This window comes from Clavelina lepadiformis, chromosome 8 (genome assembly GCF_947623445.1).
Source record: "Clavelina lepadiformis chromosome 8, kaClaLepa1.1, whole genome shotgun sequence".
Taxonomy (NCBI): Eukaryota; Metazoa; Chordata; class Ascidiacea; order Aplousobranchia; family Clavelinidae; genus Clavelina; species Clavelina lepadiformis.
In genome coordinates, this window is record NC_135247.1 from 7,413,661 (window position 1) to 7,432,655 (window position 18,995).

The 18,995-nt window shown below is 34.4% G+C and overlaps 2 protein-coding genes across 2 annotated transcripts; both read left to right on the forward strand.

The window, feature by feature from the left end:
* The first annotated feature begins 222 nt into the window (after positions 1-222).
* Positions 223-4,255, forward strand: LOC143468715 (uncharacterized). The gene is made up of 3 exons (XM_076966066.1): positions 223-1,254; positions 3,195-3,701; positions 3,798-4,255. Exons 2-3 carry the CDS (start codon positions 3,656-3,658, stop codon positions 4,253-4,255), a joined length of 504 nt encoding a protein of 167 aa, XP_076822181.1. The 5' UTR covers positions 223-1,254; positions 3,195-3,655.
* Positions 4,256-6,133: 1,878 nt separating this feature from the next.
* LOC143468714 (fatty-acid amide hydrolase 1-like) lies at positions 6,134-17,903 on the forward strand. The gene is made up of 12 exons (XM_076966065.1): positions 6,134-6,915; positions 7,275-7,482; positions 7,663-7,770; positions 7,872-8,018; positions 8,101-8,234; positions 12,679-12,902; positions 14,057-14,184; positions 14,450-14,630; positions 14,701-14,840; positions 15,007-15,205; positions 16,660-16,805; positions 16,929-17,903. The coding sequence occupies exons 2-12, from the start codon at positions 7,288-7,290 to the stop codon at positions 17,037-17,039; spliced, it is 1,713 nt and encodes a 570-aa protein (XP_076822180.1). The 5' UTR covers positions 6,134-6,915; positions 7,275-7,287; the 3' UTR covers positions 17,040-17,903.
* The last annotated feature ends 1,092 nt before the right edge of the window (positions 17,904-18,995 follow it).

Genomic DNA, 18,995 nt, shown 5'->3' on the forward strand with positions numbered 1-18,995 from the left:
ACAGCCTTTTTTAAATGTTTTGGAACAAATCTATTTCAGCAGATTGGCGTCAAAAATTCCCTTCAGAAAAACGTCAAAATCTTTTCAAAGAGTCTGTCATTTACCTTCCTAAATACTATTTTATTCTAACGCTAGCGTATTTTGGTAGGTGTATTGGGCCATACCACCTCACGTACCTAACGTTTTTAAACCATAGGCCTTTTTATGTTTTCAATCTTTTTTATTTATTGCACTTCCTTGTTCTCAAAAGTGAAAACTATAATTTGGCTGCTGTATTGTCCACATAGATTTGAAAATACTTTTCGTTTAAGGTGTTTTAAGGCGCAAAAACTCAAAACTTTTGCGCTTCGCGCATTTGAGCGGGGTAGACATGCTCGGGGATTTTCAAACCAATTTTTAAAGCTTCTGGGTGCCCTCAACGCAACCCTAAATACGCCCCTACATGCTAACTATGGCCTACACAGTTTAACTTGCTAACGCAATATTACAGTGATGGTTATCGCCTTATCGGTATTTTAATATTCTCATGCTGACGCTATTATTTTAAGTATACATTAGTTGGGCAACTATTTATTGACTGAACAATAACAGCAGCTAGCTAGTCTAATTAGATCTAGAAAAATGTGTTGGAGTTCATTGAGCTAAACTTTGCACATATGCGCTTAAATTAAAATTCTATTATTGAAAGAGCCTCTACCAATGCTGGGACGCAGGGCACTCTACCATGTAAATTCAACGCTGGGGTTGGCCAAAAGGGACAAAAACATCGAAACAGAGTCAATTTTGCGTTAACAAAGAGTGGTGGGTTGAAATCTTTGTTGGCCAAGATGGACAAAAGCATCACGTGTAGGGATAAAATATTTCAGCGTGCACATTGATGAATCTTGTAGGTCCAGTTGCTCAAAAACTCACAAAAAGAACAAAATAATATTACACAGGTCAACAAAAAAAAATTTTTTCAAAAGGCATGATATGTTAGATGGATTTAGGGGTATATCAGGGGCGCTGAGTCCGAAAATGCCATTACTTTTGCTGAATTGGCTCTAGTTTTTAAGATATTGCTTCTTCCTACATATACCAAGAAAAGTTAGAAATGTATGCTAGTGAGTAACATAGGTTAATAAAAACTGAAGCCATGTGAAGCAGCTATTTAGTTTTCCCCCAATGTTGAGTTGTCTGGCACAAATATCTCGCTTGGGAGGTAAAAAGGCCTTAGATTAATTTATATCATCTCCCATCAAGCACTAACATAAGGTTAATTCCATGATAATGTTGCAAAGTAGCAAAAATTGAATCAACAAAATATACAAATAAATTTATGTTTATGTTAGAGTATACGCCTATGCCTTTCTGAAAAAGACACTCTGAATTATTATACTTTTTGTATTTTATATATAAAAGCATTTGTGTATCTGGTATGAAGTCTTCATATAAAAATGTAAATTTCACCTCTTTTTATAACATAATTTGTTTTCTAGTGCTTAGTACATAGGACAATTATTACTCTTTTTGCACATATTATGAAAGTAAGTGTTTGCAAAAAAACATCCGCCAAGTTCTACTCACCTTTCCCTGCATACAAATTTAAGGTTAAAAAAAGACAAAAGCATTTGTCCCGTCAGTCACAAAAATAGCACATATAATTTGATAAAAAATGCATTACTGATATTATTGTTTTTCTTTCCACATAGCTATCTTCTACATTAAGCAGGACATTCTCACAACTAAAAGCTTTTGGCATATATATCTTAACTTTAAATTTGTAGGTGAATTAAAACTGTCCCGTCAGTCACGTGACCGACGGGACAATTTTTGGTCTGAACAAACATGATTAAATTTACCAAATTTACTTTTCTGTGTTTGGACAAAACCATTTGTTAATTTGCACCAAATCCCAAAACTGAACAAAATGTGGCACCCAAATGATATTGAAATTGAAAGAATCCCCAATACCAGGGATGCACACTTTTTTGAATCAATTAAGCCATACGAAATTAGGTATGCTGTGCATTCGCTTGTGAATAATGAACAAATGGACTGTTTTTCATTTATTGGGTCAAATGAAGTGTTAGTTCAGCCAAAAGGAGGAAATGATAAAGATTTTGCTATTGGATATTGGGTTAAAGTAAAATACTTAGCAGAAGACTTTTATGGGCTTGTAATAAATAAAATAGCTGGTGAATATAAAATACAATGCCTAAAAAAATCAGATAGTTCATCTTTTAGTTATTAACTAGAACCGGATCATGACACTGTTTGGTACACCAAAGATAACATTCTTAGTCAGATGAAAGATGTAACAATTCTTATAAATAGCCGAGGAATGTATAAAATAGTTTAGAACATATAAAAATCAGGTGCTAAAATATATTGTTATTTTAGTTTTAAAGTTTTCTAGCTTTGAGTTGTTTACGGTTGTTGTTTGGGTTTTATTTATGTTTACTAGTTCAGATGCATTTCTTCAAAAGTTGCAGGGCATATATAATTTATTTGTAAGTTAATTTGCAAGTTAAAATGATTTTATGGACGACAATGTTATTTTTATACAGTGCTATAGAAGTTTATTGTCATGTTTTTACAGCTTGCTATTTTGTTAGTTGTTTGAATTGTCAATTAGTATTTTCAATATTTTACTGCATGTCATGCAAAAAATTTGTTATTCAGATTAAAAAACTAATTAAATTTTATTTAGTTTCAGTTGTTAAATTGAATAGATGATTTTATTTAATACTTGATCCAAAAACTGTGAGTGTCCTTTTATTACTTCAGATGTTGTCCCGTCGGTCACATACAAAATGTCCCGTCTGTCACGTACACAATACACTATAATCTTGTACTTAGTAATTGCAGCCAAAGTTCGAAATTAGTTTAAAGCACAGTTCGGGTCAACAATGAAATCTACAAGTAAACACCTTGATTTATCAAATAATGAGATAGAAATTTGTCATCAGTTACACTGTCCCAAAAACACATGTTAATTTCTGTCCCGTCAGTCACGCTAACAAAATGTGGTTTTCAAAACTTTCACTATATTATTTTACAAAAATTTATGATGCCATTTCATAACATGCAACTACCATTAACTGAAAACACATTTCCTTTTTTCCAACCTTATATAAAACTAATAATAATGCATTTATAATTTTAAAAATTCTATCTTTTGTCCCGTCAGTCACGCTGGAATTGACCATAAGCTTTGTAGTGCCCTGATAAGGCAATAATTAGTTTTATCCTGAAAGTTTTCAGTTAAAGACTATTTTGCTGAATAGAAAGCTTACGCTAATTTATCTTCCCACTTAGCTGAAGAATTATGTCAAATGACAGGTATCTCATCACCGACGATTAGTAGGTTCAAAGTTAACCTGCTTTTTTAAAGTCAGGATATAGATAGTGTACCTTAAGTCATGACCTTAATTTATGCTTTAACATTTTCAAAAATTTTATTTCATGGATGTTTTAAGTATATGTTATAAAAATGAGTGGTACAGCTAGACCGAGAAAGTGTCATAATGACCCAGATGTGTTTTGCTACATCTGTGACGAGTACACGATGAAGAAGTAGCGATTCAATGTGCGAGATTTACCAAGAGAGCTTAAAAAGCGTACTTTGGCATGAAGTTGGGAGATCAACATAAATGCTAGGCACCTCAATCACATGGTCTGCAAGCATTGCACTGAAACTTTGCGCTTATCGACTCAAGGTAAAGTCAAATCTATGTGATTTTGAATCCCTATGGTTTGGCGCCAGCCTAAGAATCATCATGATGATTGTTAATTTTGCATGAATGACATATCAGGTTGGAACCAAAACAAGAAGAAGTCATGGCACTACGCCAACATTGACTCTGCTTTACGGCCAGTTGCACACTGCCCTGAAATTCCTGTTCCAGTTTTTTCATCCCTGCCAGATCTGATTTCGGATGTAGTGGAAGATGAAGATGGCAATAGTAGCAACCGCAGTGACACCGACTCCTCAAAATCTTCACAAATGCAGAGTAAACCGAAGCCTTTTACTCAAGATCAGCTAAACGACCTAGTTCGTGATTTAGGTTTATCTAATGAAGCATCTGACGTGCTGGCTTCTCGCCTCAATGATCATAACATTCTTGATTTGGCAACAAAAATAACGTTTTACCGGGACAGAGAAGAAATGTTAATGCAATTTTTCTCTCAAGAAGATAATTTTGTGTACTGTAATAACATCGAAGGACTTCTTTCATCTATGGGTCTATTTGAATATAAACCAGAAGAATGAAGGTTATTCATTGACAGCTCCAAAAAAAGTCTGAAATGTTTGCTAATTCACAACGGAAATAAGTTTGCCTGTGTTCCAATTGGCCACTCAGTCATTTTTAAGGAACACTAACAAAGTGTAAAGATGATCCTAAAGAACCTTTTTTATACTGAGCATAACTGGGAGATATGGGTTGATTTGAAAATGGTCATCTTTCTCTTAGGACAACAAGGCTGCTACACCAAGTATCCCTGCTTTATTTGTTACTGGGATAGTCGGGCCACTGGTCAACTCTGGATTAAAAAGGACTGGCCCATACATGAACAGCTTGGGCACGGAGATAAGAACATTGTAAATGAACCTTTGGTCAGTGGTGATCGCATCATTTTACACCCATTTCACATCAAATTGGGTTTGATGAAACAATTTGTCAAGGCCTTAGATAAAGATGGTGCTTGTTTTGATTACCTGTGCGAAGTATTTCCTGGTCTTGATCCAAGAGCTTGAAAAGCTGAAAGCAGGAATTTTTTGATGGGCCACAAATACGAAAATTAATTAAACATCAGGTTTTTCCATCACATATGACTGAAGTTGAGAAGGCAGCCTGGCACTCTTTCGTTGCAGTTGTAAAAGGATTTCTTGGAAACACAAAAGCAACTATGTGGATCTCGTAAAAATGATGCTTATGAACTTTCAAGCTCTTGGATCCAGGATGAGCATAAAAGTTCACTATTAATTCAGTCACTTCGATCGCTTCCCTGAAAACCTTGGAAATATGAGTGAGGAACAAGGTGAAAAGTTTCACCAAAATATCAAATTAATGGAAGAAAGATATCAAGGTAGATGGGATACTCACATGATGGCAGATTACTGCTGGTGCCTAATGTGAAGCTGTCCACAACAAGACTACAGGCGAAAGTCGTACAAGAGGACTTTCCTGCAGATGACTTCAAGCTAATTTGAGTAAGTAACTAGAGTGCATCTAATAACTTCACTAATGCACTTCCTGAGATGGATATATTTCTTTGTAAAGTGTTTTGCTTTGAATCCTCCGTGGTAAATGAAAAAAATTGATTACTTGTTCATTTCGTCTGTTTTTACAAATTATTGTCTTTCTTGTGTAGGCTTAGGCATACTTGGTTTTTTATTACCAAATTCCTGCTATTTATTGTTCACTTCAAGCAAGTTTTAATGTGGTATTGGAAGCTTAGTCTCACAAATTGCAATATGTTAGGAGAATCTGATGAAAATACGAATAAATGGGGCATTTTTTGTGTTGAATATATGGAAAAGAATAGATTTATGCAGCAGTTCTTCATTTAGCAAATCTCATTGTGTCTTTAGCTTTTGCTCATTCTTGTAGTTTTGAGTGCAGATAGACTTACTACAACATTTAATATAAGCTGTTCCTTAAGATAAAATGCAACCTAGCTTCAAATTTAAAAGGAATCAAAAATATCAAAATTCGCTATTATCTTAAAAGCTAGAGCCAATTTGCAAAAACTAATGGCATTTTCGAGCTCAGCGCCCCTGATATACTTTAAAATCGTTCTTACCTTCCATGCCAAAAATTTTTTGTTGGCCAGTGTTATAAGCCGCCATTGGAAAAAAGGCACCAAAACCGTGGGGTATGTTGACCATTGAAGCGAAAAGTATTTTTGGATCAGATAAAGCAAAGAAATTTAAACATACATAAAGCAATGCTTTTATAATACTATTGTTATCATAAAGGCATTGGATAAAGTAAGATAGCAGAACTGCCAGTAGTTTGTTAGGTAGTTTCCCATGTAGCATTTTTAGAATTCACTGCCATATTTGGAAGTGAGTTTGCAAACATAATTAGCTTGGTTAATCTTGCTGTGTATTACGATTTTTATACGCCACCATTTACGATATTTCAAAATGGAATCTTTATTAGGATTATTATATTACCTTTACTGGACCACGTATTAACTTCACTGAAGAAACTCACTGCTAGCCACAAACCATAGTGGAAAGTGCGGCACCTGCACGCACGAGATTCATCAATAGGCCTATGTACCCCGAAATTTTTTATACCCACACGTGATGCTTTTGTCCACTTTGGCCAACAAAGATTCCAACCCACCACTCCACTCTTTGTTAACACCAAATCGACCCTATTTCGATGTTTTTGTCCCATTTGAATTTACATGGTAGAGTGCCCTGAGGCCCAGTCAAAATCATCATGTCAAAATTTGCGTCTTTGCATGTGTGGGGATGGCGATGTGGATTGTTTTAGGTTGGCCTAAAGCCAAAAGTTTTTGTCTTTCTTTTAGAACTCCTTGACCATTTTGTCTTTTACTCCGTTGCATATGCTTTCTCTAATTGTTTCTTTAAATCAGCACAACATTCATAAAGTCTAAATTGTTATATTGTCCGAAATATAGTCGTAGTCACATCAGAAATCATTTCATCACCATTTCACATTCGAATGAAGCTATCACTTGAATTGAATTAGCCAGAAGGGCACACGAGAAAACTGGAACAAAGAGAGAGAGTTTGAACCAAGCCTAAGCTTTTATATCAGCGACAGACATGTCATTTTCATCGTGCTATGTAAAGATCTCATAACATATTCTACGTCATCAAAGGTTTTCACCCAAGTACGATCAAACTTTACGCTTTGAAACGCAATGCTACTTGAAACACTTCAACTATAGGTCAGTATGTCGGTTTAGCGCTACAATGTTTGAATAACAGATTAACCAAGAATAATACACCTGTTTAAATATTCAATTGCATCTAACTGGAGAACACACAATTGCTTATTAAAATGCCAATTATATAACTTAATACAATTTATTATCACGACCGCCACACATGCACAATTGAAAAAATCAATGTTAACGACCCTAGTACGTGACTAGCTTAATTGACTTGATATTAGCAAGATATTTTTCTTTAAAAATGCTCACCGAATTTCAAAGACACATCAGGGAGCATTTTATATTTATATATTTGCTTATTTTAAATTCTATTTGACATAATGCATTTTTTTTCTTTATTTTGTTGGTGATAGGTTTTGAATAGACATGTCAGGATTAATTACACCATATGGAATTCGTTCTGCCAAAGCTGCTGGATTTGGAGTTTTTGCATTGTGTGGTGTTAGTGTGCTCTTTTTTAAATGGAAAAAGAAAAGCATGTTAAAAAAGAAAGCATTGGAAGTTAAGCAGAAGCTAATGCTTGCCATTCAGAGACAACTGGAACAATTTCAAAATGAAGAGGTATATTTGTAGTTTTTAAACTCACGGTATAAGTACGTTGTATGATGTTACTGAATGGCTTTGTCAGTAAAAAGTATCAAAACAATGTTTGATAATTTTGTATTACATGAAGGCAATAACATTAAATTTAAAATGCTGCCTAGTTATTGGTATACATATTTATATAAGGTAATTATTTAGGCTGATGAAAAAGAAAGGATCTTGGTCATGGATGCTGCGAGTCTGATAGCTGCTGCACAAAGTGGGAATATCGATCCAGTTATTGCATTAAAGGCTTACATGTACAAGGTACATACTAGTAAAAACATCAATAAAAAGAAGACATTGCTATGAATTGTAGAAACGATTACGGGATTTTTTTTCTTTGGTAATAAGTCATTTTTTGTTAGGCTTGTTCGGCTACAAAAATTCTGAATTGTGTCACTGGAATTATTGAAACTGCAGAAAATGTTGCTGTACGACTTGATGCCAGTCAAGCGAAACAATGCTTGTTATATGGATTGCCAGTGAGCCTTAAAGAAAGTATAGAGACAAAGGTAATAGTTTTTAAATTAATTTAATTAAATTATTGACTGGTTACGTTGTCAGTTATGGTTGGTTGGTTGTATATCCATATAGGGAATGGACTCAACTATTGGCCTCGCTCAATTCATAGATTCTCCTGCAAAGGATGATGCAGTGTTGGTGAAAGTTCTTAAACACTGTGGGGCTGTTCCCTTTGTTAAAACAAATCTTTCACAGATGATGTTTAGGTAATATTGATTTTGATTTTGATGATTATTGGATTACTCAGATTATAATGCAGTAGCACATACACTATTAAGCAAGATTCATTTACCAACACATTATTGTAACTTGATTGTTGACCCGATAGCATTAATATACGATGCGATAATTCAAACTGTTGACTGTTTTGCCACAATTTTATTGCTATATATCATCGCCAAGATGGTGTGATAATGCTTACTTACAGTATGCTTGGTGGGTAGGAATTAGGTTTATAAATAATGTTGTTCCTCTTTATATACCATTATCATCATCATATGCCATTTTTGTGCCTATCCAAGACAGTCCGAGCTTGATCCTTGTTTTTTGTCATCACCCCTAGGTTTTTTTGTTGTTCCATGCTTTTTTACCTTCTATTATTATTATTTCTGTGACTCATGCAAACCTATTTTCCAGCTTTTTTCAATCCTCACACATTCCAGGTTATTATTTTCAGACAGTCATTCATTGACCATGGAGGCCTGCCTGTTTGACCAAAGCTACTCCACCGAACCAAACTATAGCGAGCAGTCACTGCACCTTTTTTGCCAAGCCCTGTTGTGTGTGAATTGTTGAACCCAGAATAGGGGCGCTCACAAGTGCTACACCTTGCCTACAGGTGATTTAGGGGCAACCATAGTTAAGAGGCTCCAATTCTCCTAAAGAAAACATTCCATCGCCAGATGTACTTTTTGTGGCATACCCAGAATATTATCGCTCTAGCTTACACAAAAGTGATTATCGGTATGCAGTTTAAAAGTGTAAGATTTTCTCTGTTATAAATGTTTTATTGTTTCCATTTGTTGAACCTAGCTTGAGTAAATGTAAAAGTTAAACAAGTGTTAGACTTGTTTTAGTGCTACTGCTGCACATGCTTCTTTTCTGTTTTGTCTTAAACACTACTTGAGGAGAAAAAGTCTTGAACTGATGACCCTTGCGGGTTACTTAAAAATCAAAGGGCTTTAGTAAACGTTCGTTAACTGTTTGTACCTTCAGAGAAAGTTTGACGGCTTTAAAAAGCGCGTGTCAAGCTCTGGTGGGTTGTGTTAAAACTAGTTTTTCCTGTTAACCACTTGCATATTTAAGTCTAATACTTGTATGTTACTATTATTGTGCTACTGATGTGTTATTGTGCATTAACATAATTTATATTCAAGATTTGTGCATAAAGTACCGTAGGACAAAAAGCACAACACCATGCTAATCACATATGTTGTTTAATCTTCTTCCAAATATTCCCCTTGCGAGTGCGCAAACGGTTCCCGGTGCCCCTTTCACTTTTAGAATAACCTCTATAACTTCTCTTCCAAAATGCCTCCGAGTCGATTTTTTCATACTATCTTTTTGTGACTGCATTCGTGTCTCTTTCGGTGTAGTTTTCAAATTAGGACACAGCCGGATGTCTCATGCCAGATTGCTTTGTTGTGCTTTATTGTTCTTGACCAACAAATTGGGTTACAAGGCTGAAATGAGCAGAGCATTGTCATGATGAAGTTACCAGTTCTTTTTCTTGGTGCGCATGTCTAACGATTTTCTTCAGACAGCATAATGAAAGTGATATAAAACCTCCAAGTAATACTAACTCTTTATTGATCACTTGGCTTTCTGTTGTGTTTTCTACTAGCTGTTTAATAGCTGTTTTAGATTAAGCCTGAAGTCTCATGAAAGTCTAGACACATTTTTTCAGGTTTTTTTCAGTCACAGGCAATGACATGATCACTGAACATGGTAAAACATGGTTTTCTCCCTCCCTCCCACCTTGATATTTTAACAGGTGTTTTGGTTCAATGGTACTATCTTTTCTACGCTGGCATCCAACATTCAGCTGATTGAATGCTGGTTGAGCATCCAGTTTTGAGATCAGTTAGGTCAGTTAACTTGTGAATGCACACTGCAATAGTTGAACAATGACTGGATGTTGCCATTGTTGGCAGTGGTGGTCAGTAATGAAGTAGTTTTACTTAAGTACAGTAGTCTACTTGAGTAAAATTTCTTTTACTTTAGCTACTTAAGTAGTTTTTAGGCCATAGTGACATACTTGAGTAAGTTTATCAAATGCTGAAGTAAAAAGTAGTCATCAGTGTTTTAGTTTGAAGATAATTTGCAGTAATTTTCGTTTGCAATCAGATCTGCACAAAACGTTTATATACATTTTACAACTTGATTTTTACGTATTTCACTTAACAGTGCTCTGACTATGGACAAAGGTATATCTGACACTATTTAGCTTCATAAAATTATGCATTTCTCTGCAGTTGTATTGCTTTTAGTGAGCTCGTGGTAATTTGTGCTTTCACAACCTCATACTTTAGATCGATAACTACTTCTTACTTGAGCAGTTTAACACTAGAACGACCAAGTGCGTCAATTGACGCATTTAAAGAATTCAAGTTCTTGTATCTCCACCGGGCATCACGTTTTTCTGCTAAAACTTTTTGACAATTATTTTTTCTTACAACGCTCAGTTTGTCTGACTTTTGGGGGTTTTACGATTAAAACTGCAAATTTAAGCATATATCTCGCTAGAACAACCAAGCGCATCAATTGACGCATACAGCTTAAAATTTCACATTGTGAAAGTGAAGGAAGGTGTGATTGCAGTCTACAGAATCATAACAGAGAAAATGGAACAACGTCATAATCAGCATTGTTTGAGGTTTAATTGTGCATTGTGAGTCACAGTAGGATTGGGATAATTTTTCTCCAACGTCCTACTTCACTGTAGAAATTTGGGCTTAGTCAGCGATTTTATTCGAAAGTAGCACATAATTGCAAGATTTGTGTGGACAGCTTGGACATTTGTGGACATTTAGAAGGAGAAAAGGCAGGGAAGGCTGTACTTCAAGGATGTTTTTCTCACAAACGAACGAATAATAAATAAATGAACGAATTGTATTTTATGTGTATTATGCGTCAGTTGACGCACTTGGTCGTTCTAGTGTTAAAATGACCCACCCTCTACGTCGTACTTGAGTAGTTTAGAACGGCAGGACTTCTACTTGTAGTAGCATAGACTTTTTCGGGAATGGCAATACTTTTTCTTAAGTAACTTATATGGTTGCTTTCATCTCCACTGATTGTTGGTCACTTTCTCTATGATTTGCATGCAACTGGAAAATAATGCATATTGCAACATCTTTGCAAGAGTTGATGGTCGTAACGACCGCATAATTGATCTGAAGGGAAAGTTTTAAAAATTTTACAAAATAATATAAATAACCTCTGCATTCCATCATTCTTGATATCACTTCAGACCGAATCCACTGTTAGGCATTGCTATTTGTGGTTTGTTATTTTATTATGTTAACTGGAAGTAACCTAAAGTAATAATCCTCCAAAGATAAGTGTAATATAAGTAGAGAAGAACAGAACAGAACAGAAGCGTTATCAGCTTGACAATAGCAATACAAGATACAAGAGAAATATCATAAAGTTGCAAAAATGTTATAAAAAGAAGTAATGCAGCACGTTTTTATGTCAAGTGGAACATCCTACTTTTAACAAGTGTAAACACCTTACTTCACCATGCATACTCTTTTTGTTCAACGAAAAATAACCGTATAAAGAACTTTTTGAGACCTTTAATGTTTGTCCAATTTAGCTATTAAATAGCTTCCATAAAAGTCAAAGAAAATCTGTGGATAGTTCGACAGCTCGCAAGGATTGGTTAGGTTAACCTACATCCTTACCTTTTCTGATAAATTATTATTACACATTTTGTTTAACCAAATGTACAAAAGACAAAGTGTTTGTTCCTTTTGTACACATAAAAAACACATGAAGCAGGCAGTATGAATTTTTTAAAGCTGACATGCATTAAAGAAATAACAAGTCATTAATTTCAAAGAGAAATAAGTACTGGAATTTGAACTGGAAGAAAATTATTGAATCTGTTCTCATCAACCAAAAATACATGATAGTAAGATCAATGATAAAATGTACCACTTTCCTCAACTTATTTTTTCATCATTGTGACTTGCCAAAGGGATGTTATTCAACTTTTTTCAGCTATGTAATGGTATAAATTTGAACATTGTGGTAAATCAACACAGCACTATATTGTACGAGTTAATTGCTATTTAGCAGAGAAAGTGGTTTTATGACATTTGCCAAATTTTTGAATATGAAAATACATTTCATTTCAAGGCATTTTTCAGGCGCAAAAGTAAAACATTTTTGGGCTCCTTTCCTCAACATAATCATATTCTGTATTTATACAATGCGCTATGTATGTTGTGTATTTAATTGTTTATATATTGCAATGAAGGGTTCGGTGTAGGTATGTATAAAGCTTGCGAGGCTCAATACCTCTAAAAAAATTTAAAACCACTTCTAGGAGATGTTTTATGCCAAGCAATTTCTGTGTGATTTGGATATTTCTTAAATGGCTTTTATTGAGTCTTCCATTTACTAATTTCTTGTTTTGTGCAGCTTTGAGAGCAGTAACCCCATATTTGGAGCAACTGTGAATCCACATAACCTGAAATTTACTCCAGGTGGATCTTCTTCTGGGGAAGGGGCACTGATTGCGGCAGGCGGTTCTTTACTGGGATTTGGCACTGATACTGGTGGTAGTATTAGATGCCCTGCCCACATGTGTGGAGTTTATGGTTTTAAACCAAGTTTAAATCGCATTAGTGAAAAAGGATTAAAAGGTATGTTCTTTCTGCTGTATCAATAAAATTTAACATATCTAATTGAGCAGCCTTTTTAATTGCATTTACAGGTACAGGTAATTTTGTATACTTGCAGCAAACTTATAAGATTTTCCTAAATAAGAATGTTTTTATTGACATAAGCAGTTGCTTTCATTGTTTTCAGTACACATATTATGAGAAATAAGAGCGTGCTTTTTAAATAAATGTCAAATATTTTAATTCAGTAATAGCTATGAAAGTAAAGCTGAAAGTAAATGGCCTAATGATGTGTTTATTTACATTTAACATCCTATTTTGAGCCTGAAATCTTGGGCTTTGTAACTATTTGGGAATAGGATTCAAAATTAGAAACTGTTAAAAGTATTTTAGAATACTTTTTTTTTAATGTACATCCCCAGTTGTAACGTAATTACTTTACATTTCGCGGATTTTTAAATTTTCATTAGGTTTCATAAATCACAATGACCCTTTTTGCCCTAATTTGACTATTTTAAAGGTAATTAGTACAAGATTGCACTTTTGTAGTTAAAGAAGAAAACCCAGGTAGATATTTTTTCTTCATATGACAATCCTGGGCACGTTTTAACTCCTAATTCTAATCCAATATATTTATAGTTTTTTAGTTGAATCAATAGATCTTTTCAGAAGATTTACTATGGTTGTAGTAACCAAAAAAAAACAACTCTTCTTGAATGTATACTTGTTCATTTGATACAAAAAAAAACTTTCGGCAATAATTCATGTTCCAGGTTCTAAATAGAGCTGGGACATGTGGAACTTGTAACTGTATCTCAGTTATTAATATCAAATTAATACAAATGCATTAGTTGCTTGGTGTATAAGAGCTCATTTGGTTTCCTTAATTAACATCTGCCAACGGCATTACTATTAGGAACTAGGTAGCTAAGTAACAAAAATATTGCAAGTTCTACCCCATATTTATGTCAACCCAAAGACCATACATACTCCGAAAATTATGTCATAAATTGAAAAGACTTGTGTTATTTTAAAATCACATAAAATATGCATGAATAGAAATGATGTTTACTCTGTCAAAGTTACTACAACCAAGGTATTATCCTGTTTATTTACGTTGTGACAAATAACATGCAACTCTAATCTCTGTTCACTCCACCAGAATTTCCTTGCAGGGTTACCTGGTCGAATAGGTCCAATTGCAAGAGATATGGACACTATTGTACTCGCCATGCGAGCTCTTCTCTGTCCACTTATGTTTGAACTAGATGTGGATGTACCACCTTTACCTTTCAATGAAAAGGTTTGTTTTGAAACAAATCACCATCAATGCTTTGGAAATAATAGTAGTTTCATATTGCAGTTTGTGGTAAAATTTTTGAGGGATATACCTAATAGATTGCATGTGATATTTTTGTACAATTTTTGGTAAAGTATGATCGATAATTGCAGTAAAGCTTTCTTCTTTGCTTCAATTCTTCCAATTATATCAATATCTGATGTTTGTCATTTCTTACTCTGTGACAACTAAGGGTGTGACATTCAATTGTCTGTACTAAATTTTTTAGGTTTTTGGATCTACTCGTAAACTACGTATTGGTTACTATGTTGATGATGGATACAATGAACCTGCCCCATCAATAAAAAGAGGTGTTATTATGGCAAAAGAAGCTTTGGAAAAAGTTGGTCATATTTTGGTTCCTTTCACTGTTCCAAGACCAGCTGATGCCATGCGCCTATTTTTTGCTGGTATTCTATTTGTATGTGTGATGTAATAGCGCAGTGGTAGGGGAATAAAAAGTTTTGTGTATGTTTTTAGAAATATTCAGTGATGGATATGAGGGTTGCCGTAATATATTAAAATATGAGCAAATTGATCCCATTTTACAGAGGACTTACATGATATCAAAGTTACCAGAAAAACTGAGATGGATCATTTCCGCTCTTATGGGCCTCAAAGTTTGTTTGATTTTACTGTAACTGTTTTAGCTGTGTACAACCATTGCAGTTTTTTATGAAGTTTTGTAAGGTGTTTCATATAGATAAACATTTAATATGGAAATAATCATTTATTTATCCACATATTTGTTGTAGAAAAATTCTAAAAAATTTCAATTATACACAGTGGTCACGTATTGCTCAATCTTTTTATCTGTATGGTGGAGGTGACAAATCAGTTTTAAGATTACGAAAACTTCAAGCTGAGGCTTATGCGTACAAACAAGATTTTCATAATGCATGGCTGAATGAGAAATTGGATGCTGTTGTTTGTCCACCATTTGTAGTTGCCGCTGGTCCCTTAAGATGTTTAGAGAATATACCAGGTTGATTGGTTATTGCATTATTTTCTGGTATTTTTACTTTTTTGTTATTATTGTTAATGTGTTTTTTTTGTAATTATAGCCATCTAAGTAGGGAATGTCTCCAAACAGAGTTACCATTTTTGTGACTTAGGTCAGGTTGAGTCAATAAACTAAGTTTGGACTGAATTTATTTAAAGCTGGGTACGAACTCGCACAATTTTGAGCGAGCTCCTTTTTTGGAGCAATCTCAAGAACGATGCTCATTTTTTCAAACTAGGGCCGAAACTAGAACTGTTTTATAAGGGTTATCTGCTTGTCTTTTTTTTTTCGCAAACAACACTGAAACGCACAAAATGGACAAACACATTTAGATAAAAAAGAAAATTTTAAGTTCATCTTTGAGACCAAATTTATTCATTACAACAATCATTTGACATTTTTCTAACGTCGTTAAAGTGATAATTTGCTTGAGTTGCCTTTATTTTTATAACTTAAGCGATATATGCTTTAAAAGTGAATAATAGCCTATTAAATTAATGAATGTGGACATCAATAATTCCATAAGGTTCTATACTACTTCTTTATTGCAGGTATGACCACAAAAAAGCATGGGTTTTCCATGAAGTTTCATAACTTTTGTTAGGTTACAGTTGAACGCAAGTTCTACACGGCAACTTTACAAAATACGAATGCGATTGATTTTCCAAAATGCTGAAAAATAAAGATATTTTCAATTTGTTAAAAAGAGAGAGCGACAAAACAAGTGCCCTTTTATTATAGAAGAGTGATTACACAAGCGACCTTCTTTTATCATGAAAGAGTGTGAGCAACGCTCTTTTTACAAGAGTGGTTTTTTCCAGCTCAGTTCTGGTTATTGCCGTAATTGTCGGCTTGGTTGAGGAGTGGTTAAAGCAATTTTATGATCAGGGTTTGATTCCCACCTGCACTACCGGATTAATACCCTTGAGCAAGGTCAGATTTTACTTCTGTTCAGTGATCCTGATGAACAGTTCCAACTTATGTTAATATAAAATAAAGAAATCAAAAAACAAATAAAGAAATGTGTGTCCATCGCCACTTCCGTAATGACAAGCTCGATAATTGAAGAATCATTGTCGAGTTTGTGCAAAGACTTTTCTCAAACCGAAGATAAAAATTGTGATACTATATCATATCATAAACTTGTAAAAGTTAGGTTGGTTGTTTTCCAGTTGGCTGCCATTTCATATTACCATCTCTGATTTAACCTGGTTGTTCGTTAATGCGTCTTGAATCGTTACAACACTGTCTCAAAAATAAAATAACATCTTTATTATTATCCTCTACTCGGTAATTGAACAAAAGGTAATAAGAATAGTGAAAGATAGAGAAAATAGAAATGCGAACAACAATGTGGCAGAGGCAAAAAAATCTGCATAATATTCTGTCGTGATTTCAGCCAGAACTAATTTGTGTATGATGCAAAACTTTTGCAGTTGTGATGGGTTACACCGGATTGTACAACTTCCTTAACTTTCCAGCTGGCATAGTTCCCGTCACAAAAGTTGAACAATCTGATATTGATGCTCTACGAAATTATCGTGGTCACTATGGTGACCCCTGGGACAAACACATTAAAAAGGTGGCTTTAGCAAATGTGTTTTCGGTTGTTATTTTTAAATATTCTAAAAAGATTTTGTTTCATGTTACTACTTACTGATGGTGCTTTGTACAATGCAAGGGTAAAATTTTGTTCTGTCTACAGACATCTGAATTGAGTCTAGGTATGCCAGTTGGAGTGCAGTGTGTTGCACTTCCATTTCAGGATGAGATGAGTTTAAGAGTTATGAAGGAAGTTCAGTCTGCCTTGTCCTAAAGCTGAACAGGAATGCTGTAGTAGTGTGATATCAACGTGTTTACTGTTTATTGTAATATTTTAATGGTGTTTTTGGAAGACGTTGTTTCCATTGTCTTTCAAGTTGTGATATTGCAGTTATGTGTCTGCTATTTACTGCCCTATTATTGCATAACGTTAAATTTGGTATAAATCATTCTCTCTTTAAAACATAATTGTTATCCAGTTGAAGAATAGTTGATTGACAATCTGTTCCGTAAACATGTTATCCACCTTGCAATTTTGAATTCATTATACTAAGATAACCCCATAATTGTCGTCTTATTTTGTAAATATGTTTTCTTTATTGCATTATGAGCTCACCGAATTCAAAACAACCCCTGTATGCTTAATGACTTAATTGGTAAACATGTTTTTTTGCACGATGGACTCCGTTATAACTGTATTCTCATTTTAAAATAGGTAGTGTTGATTGACACCTCATTCCATTTTAATTCCATTCAGATCCCATTGTTGTAATTAACTCTTAACCTATAGGCCTACATCTTCCAGACCAAAACAATTTCTGTTTGTTAACTTCATCGCACCTCAAGATAGAACTTTGTTTCTTGAGTTCTCCCCCTTTAGTGTATATATGTACCGTTGCATGCTATAATTTCATTATTCAGGGTTCAGTTTTGAGTTTTGTGATAGAGAGAAAATGAATGAGAAGAGATAAATCATACCAACTCTGTGAACAATTTCTTTAAGTGACCTTGTAATGTAGAGAGACGCGCTTTGATTGCTAATGGGTTCTTAAAATCCTTTTTATGAACAGTAATATTATTGTAATTCTCGTGTTTGTTTGGAATAATATTGAAAGCATTAAAAGTGAAATGAATCGGATTCTCAGTATTTAATATTATAATCTATTCAACTGAAGTTTAGGAATTTCTAGACAGAATACGCAACCTTCTAATTGTCCTTAAGAGTCAGATTTCAATGTAATAAAATAGTTGTGCAATACGCTAATCAGAGTAAGTGTAGCCCACTTTCGATGTATCAAAAATCCTATTGTAAAAGATCAACTATATTTAAATTCCTTACGATTTATGGACTTGTACAAAAGTCCTTATAGCACGATCCAATAATTTTTCAAGGAGGTTATGATAAAAACATCTCTCGCAAGAAATTCTGGGTGCTTTTCATGCAATGAAAAGCATCCATACATCATGCATGTCATGCCTTACTTGTTATTAGTTTTTTTCTGATGATTTCGTTTTGCGGTGGTGTTAGTTTAAACTGCAGTACAAAAAGTCTTGAAAATACATATAAGAAAATATCCATATTTGTGAGGAGTTTAGCTCATTTTAAGATATCAATACTTATGCAACTGAATAGGAGTGTAGCACCACCTTTATAGATTTCCTCAGTTTTCATCAAGATTTTTGTAGTCCAAAAAGATTTAGTGAATATTTTTTGTAACCGGATCATGAGTCGGCCGCTGGTAAGTCCGCAATTTTCATAACAAAGTCACTAGCGTATTTGGGGGGGGGGGGGCCTCACGACCCAAGTTTTTTGGTGGAGCATAGGCGATTTTGCGTCTTAATCTTCTTTCCTTATAGTATTTCTGCGACTCCTTGTCGACTCTAACCGAGAAGCGTTGCAATTGCAAACGCACCATGCACAAGCCGTCCTCTTAATTGCGTTCCCTTTTAGAAGAAACACACAAGCTTTGCGGCGCCGCCGGCAATTTCCTACCCTAGTGCGCCGCAGCGCAGTGTTTGAGAGCTACTGCAGTATTTGATTCAAATATGAAAAACTTAATTATCTTTGTTAATACTGTTTCAAATGGCAATTGTTTCAGCTTTGTCAGGGAATATAGTTATTAATAAAGAGTTTTTGCAGATAGCAACGTTTCAGTACAGTGAAGTCAGTCGTGAAGCGAGGAACAGAAGCTCATTTTTCAGCGTCAAAAAAGTTGGTAATTTTGTTAGT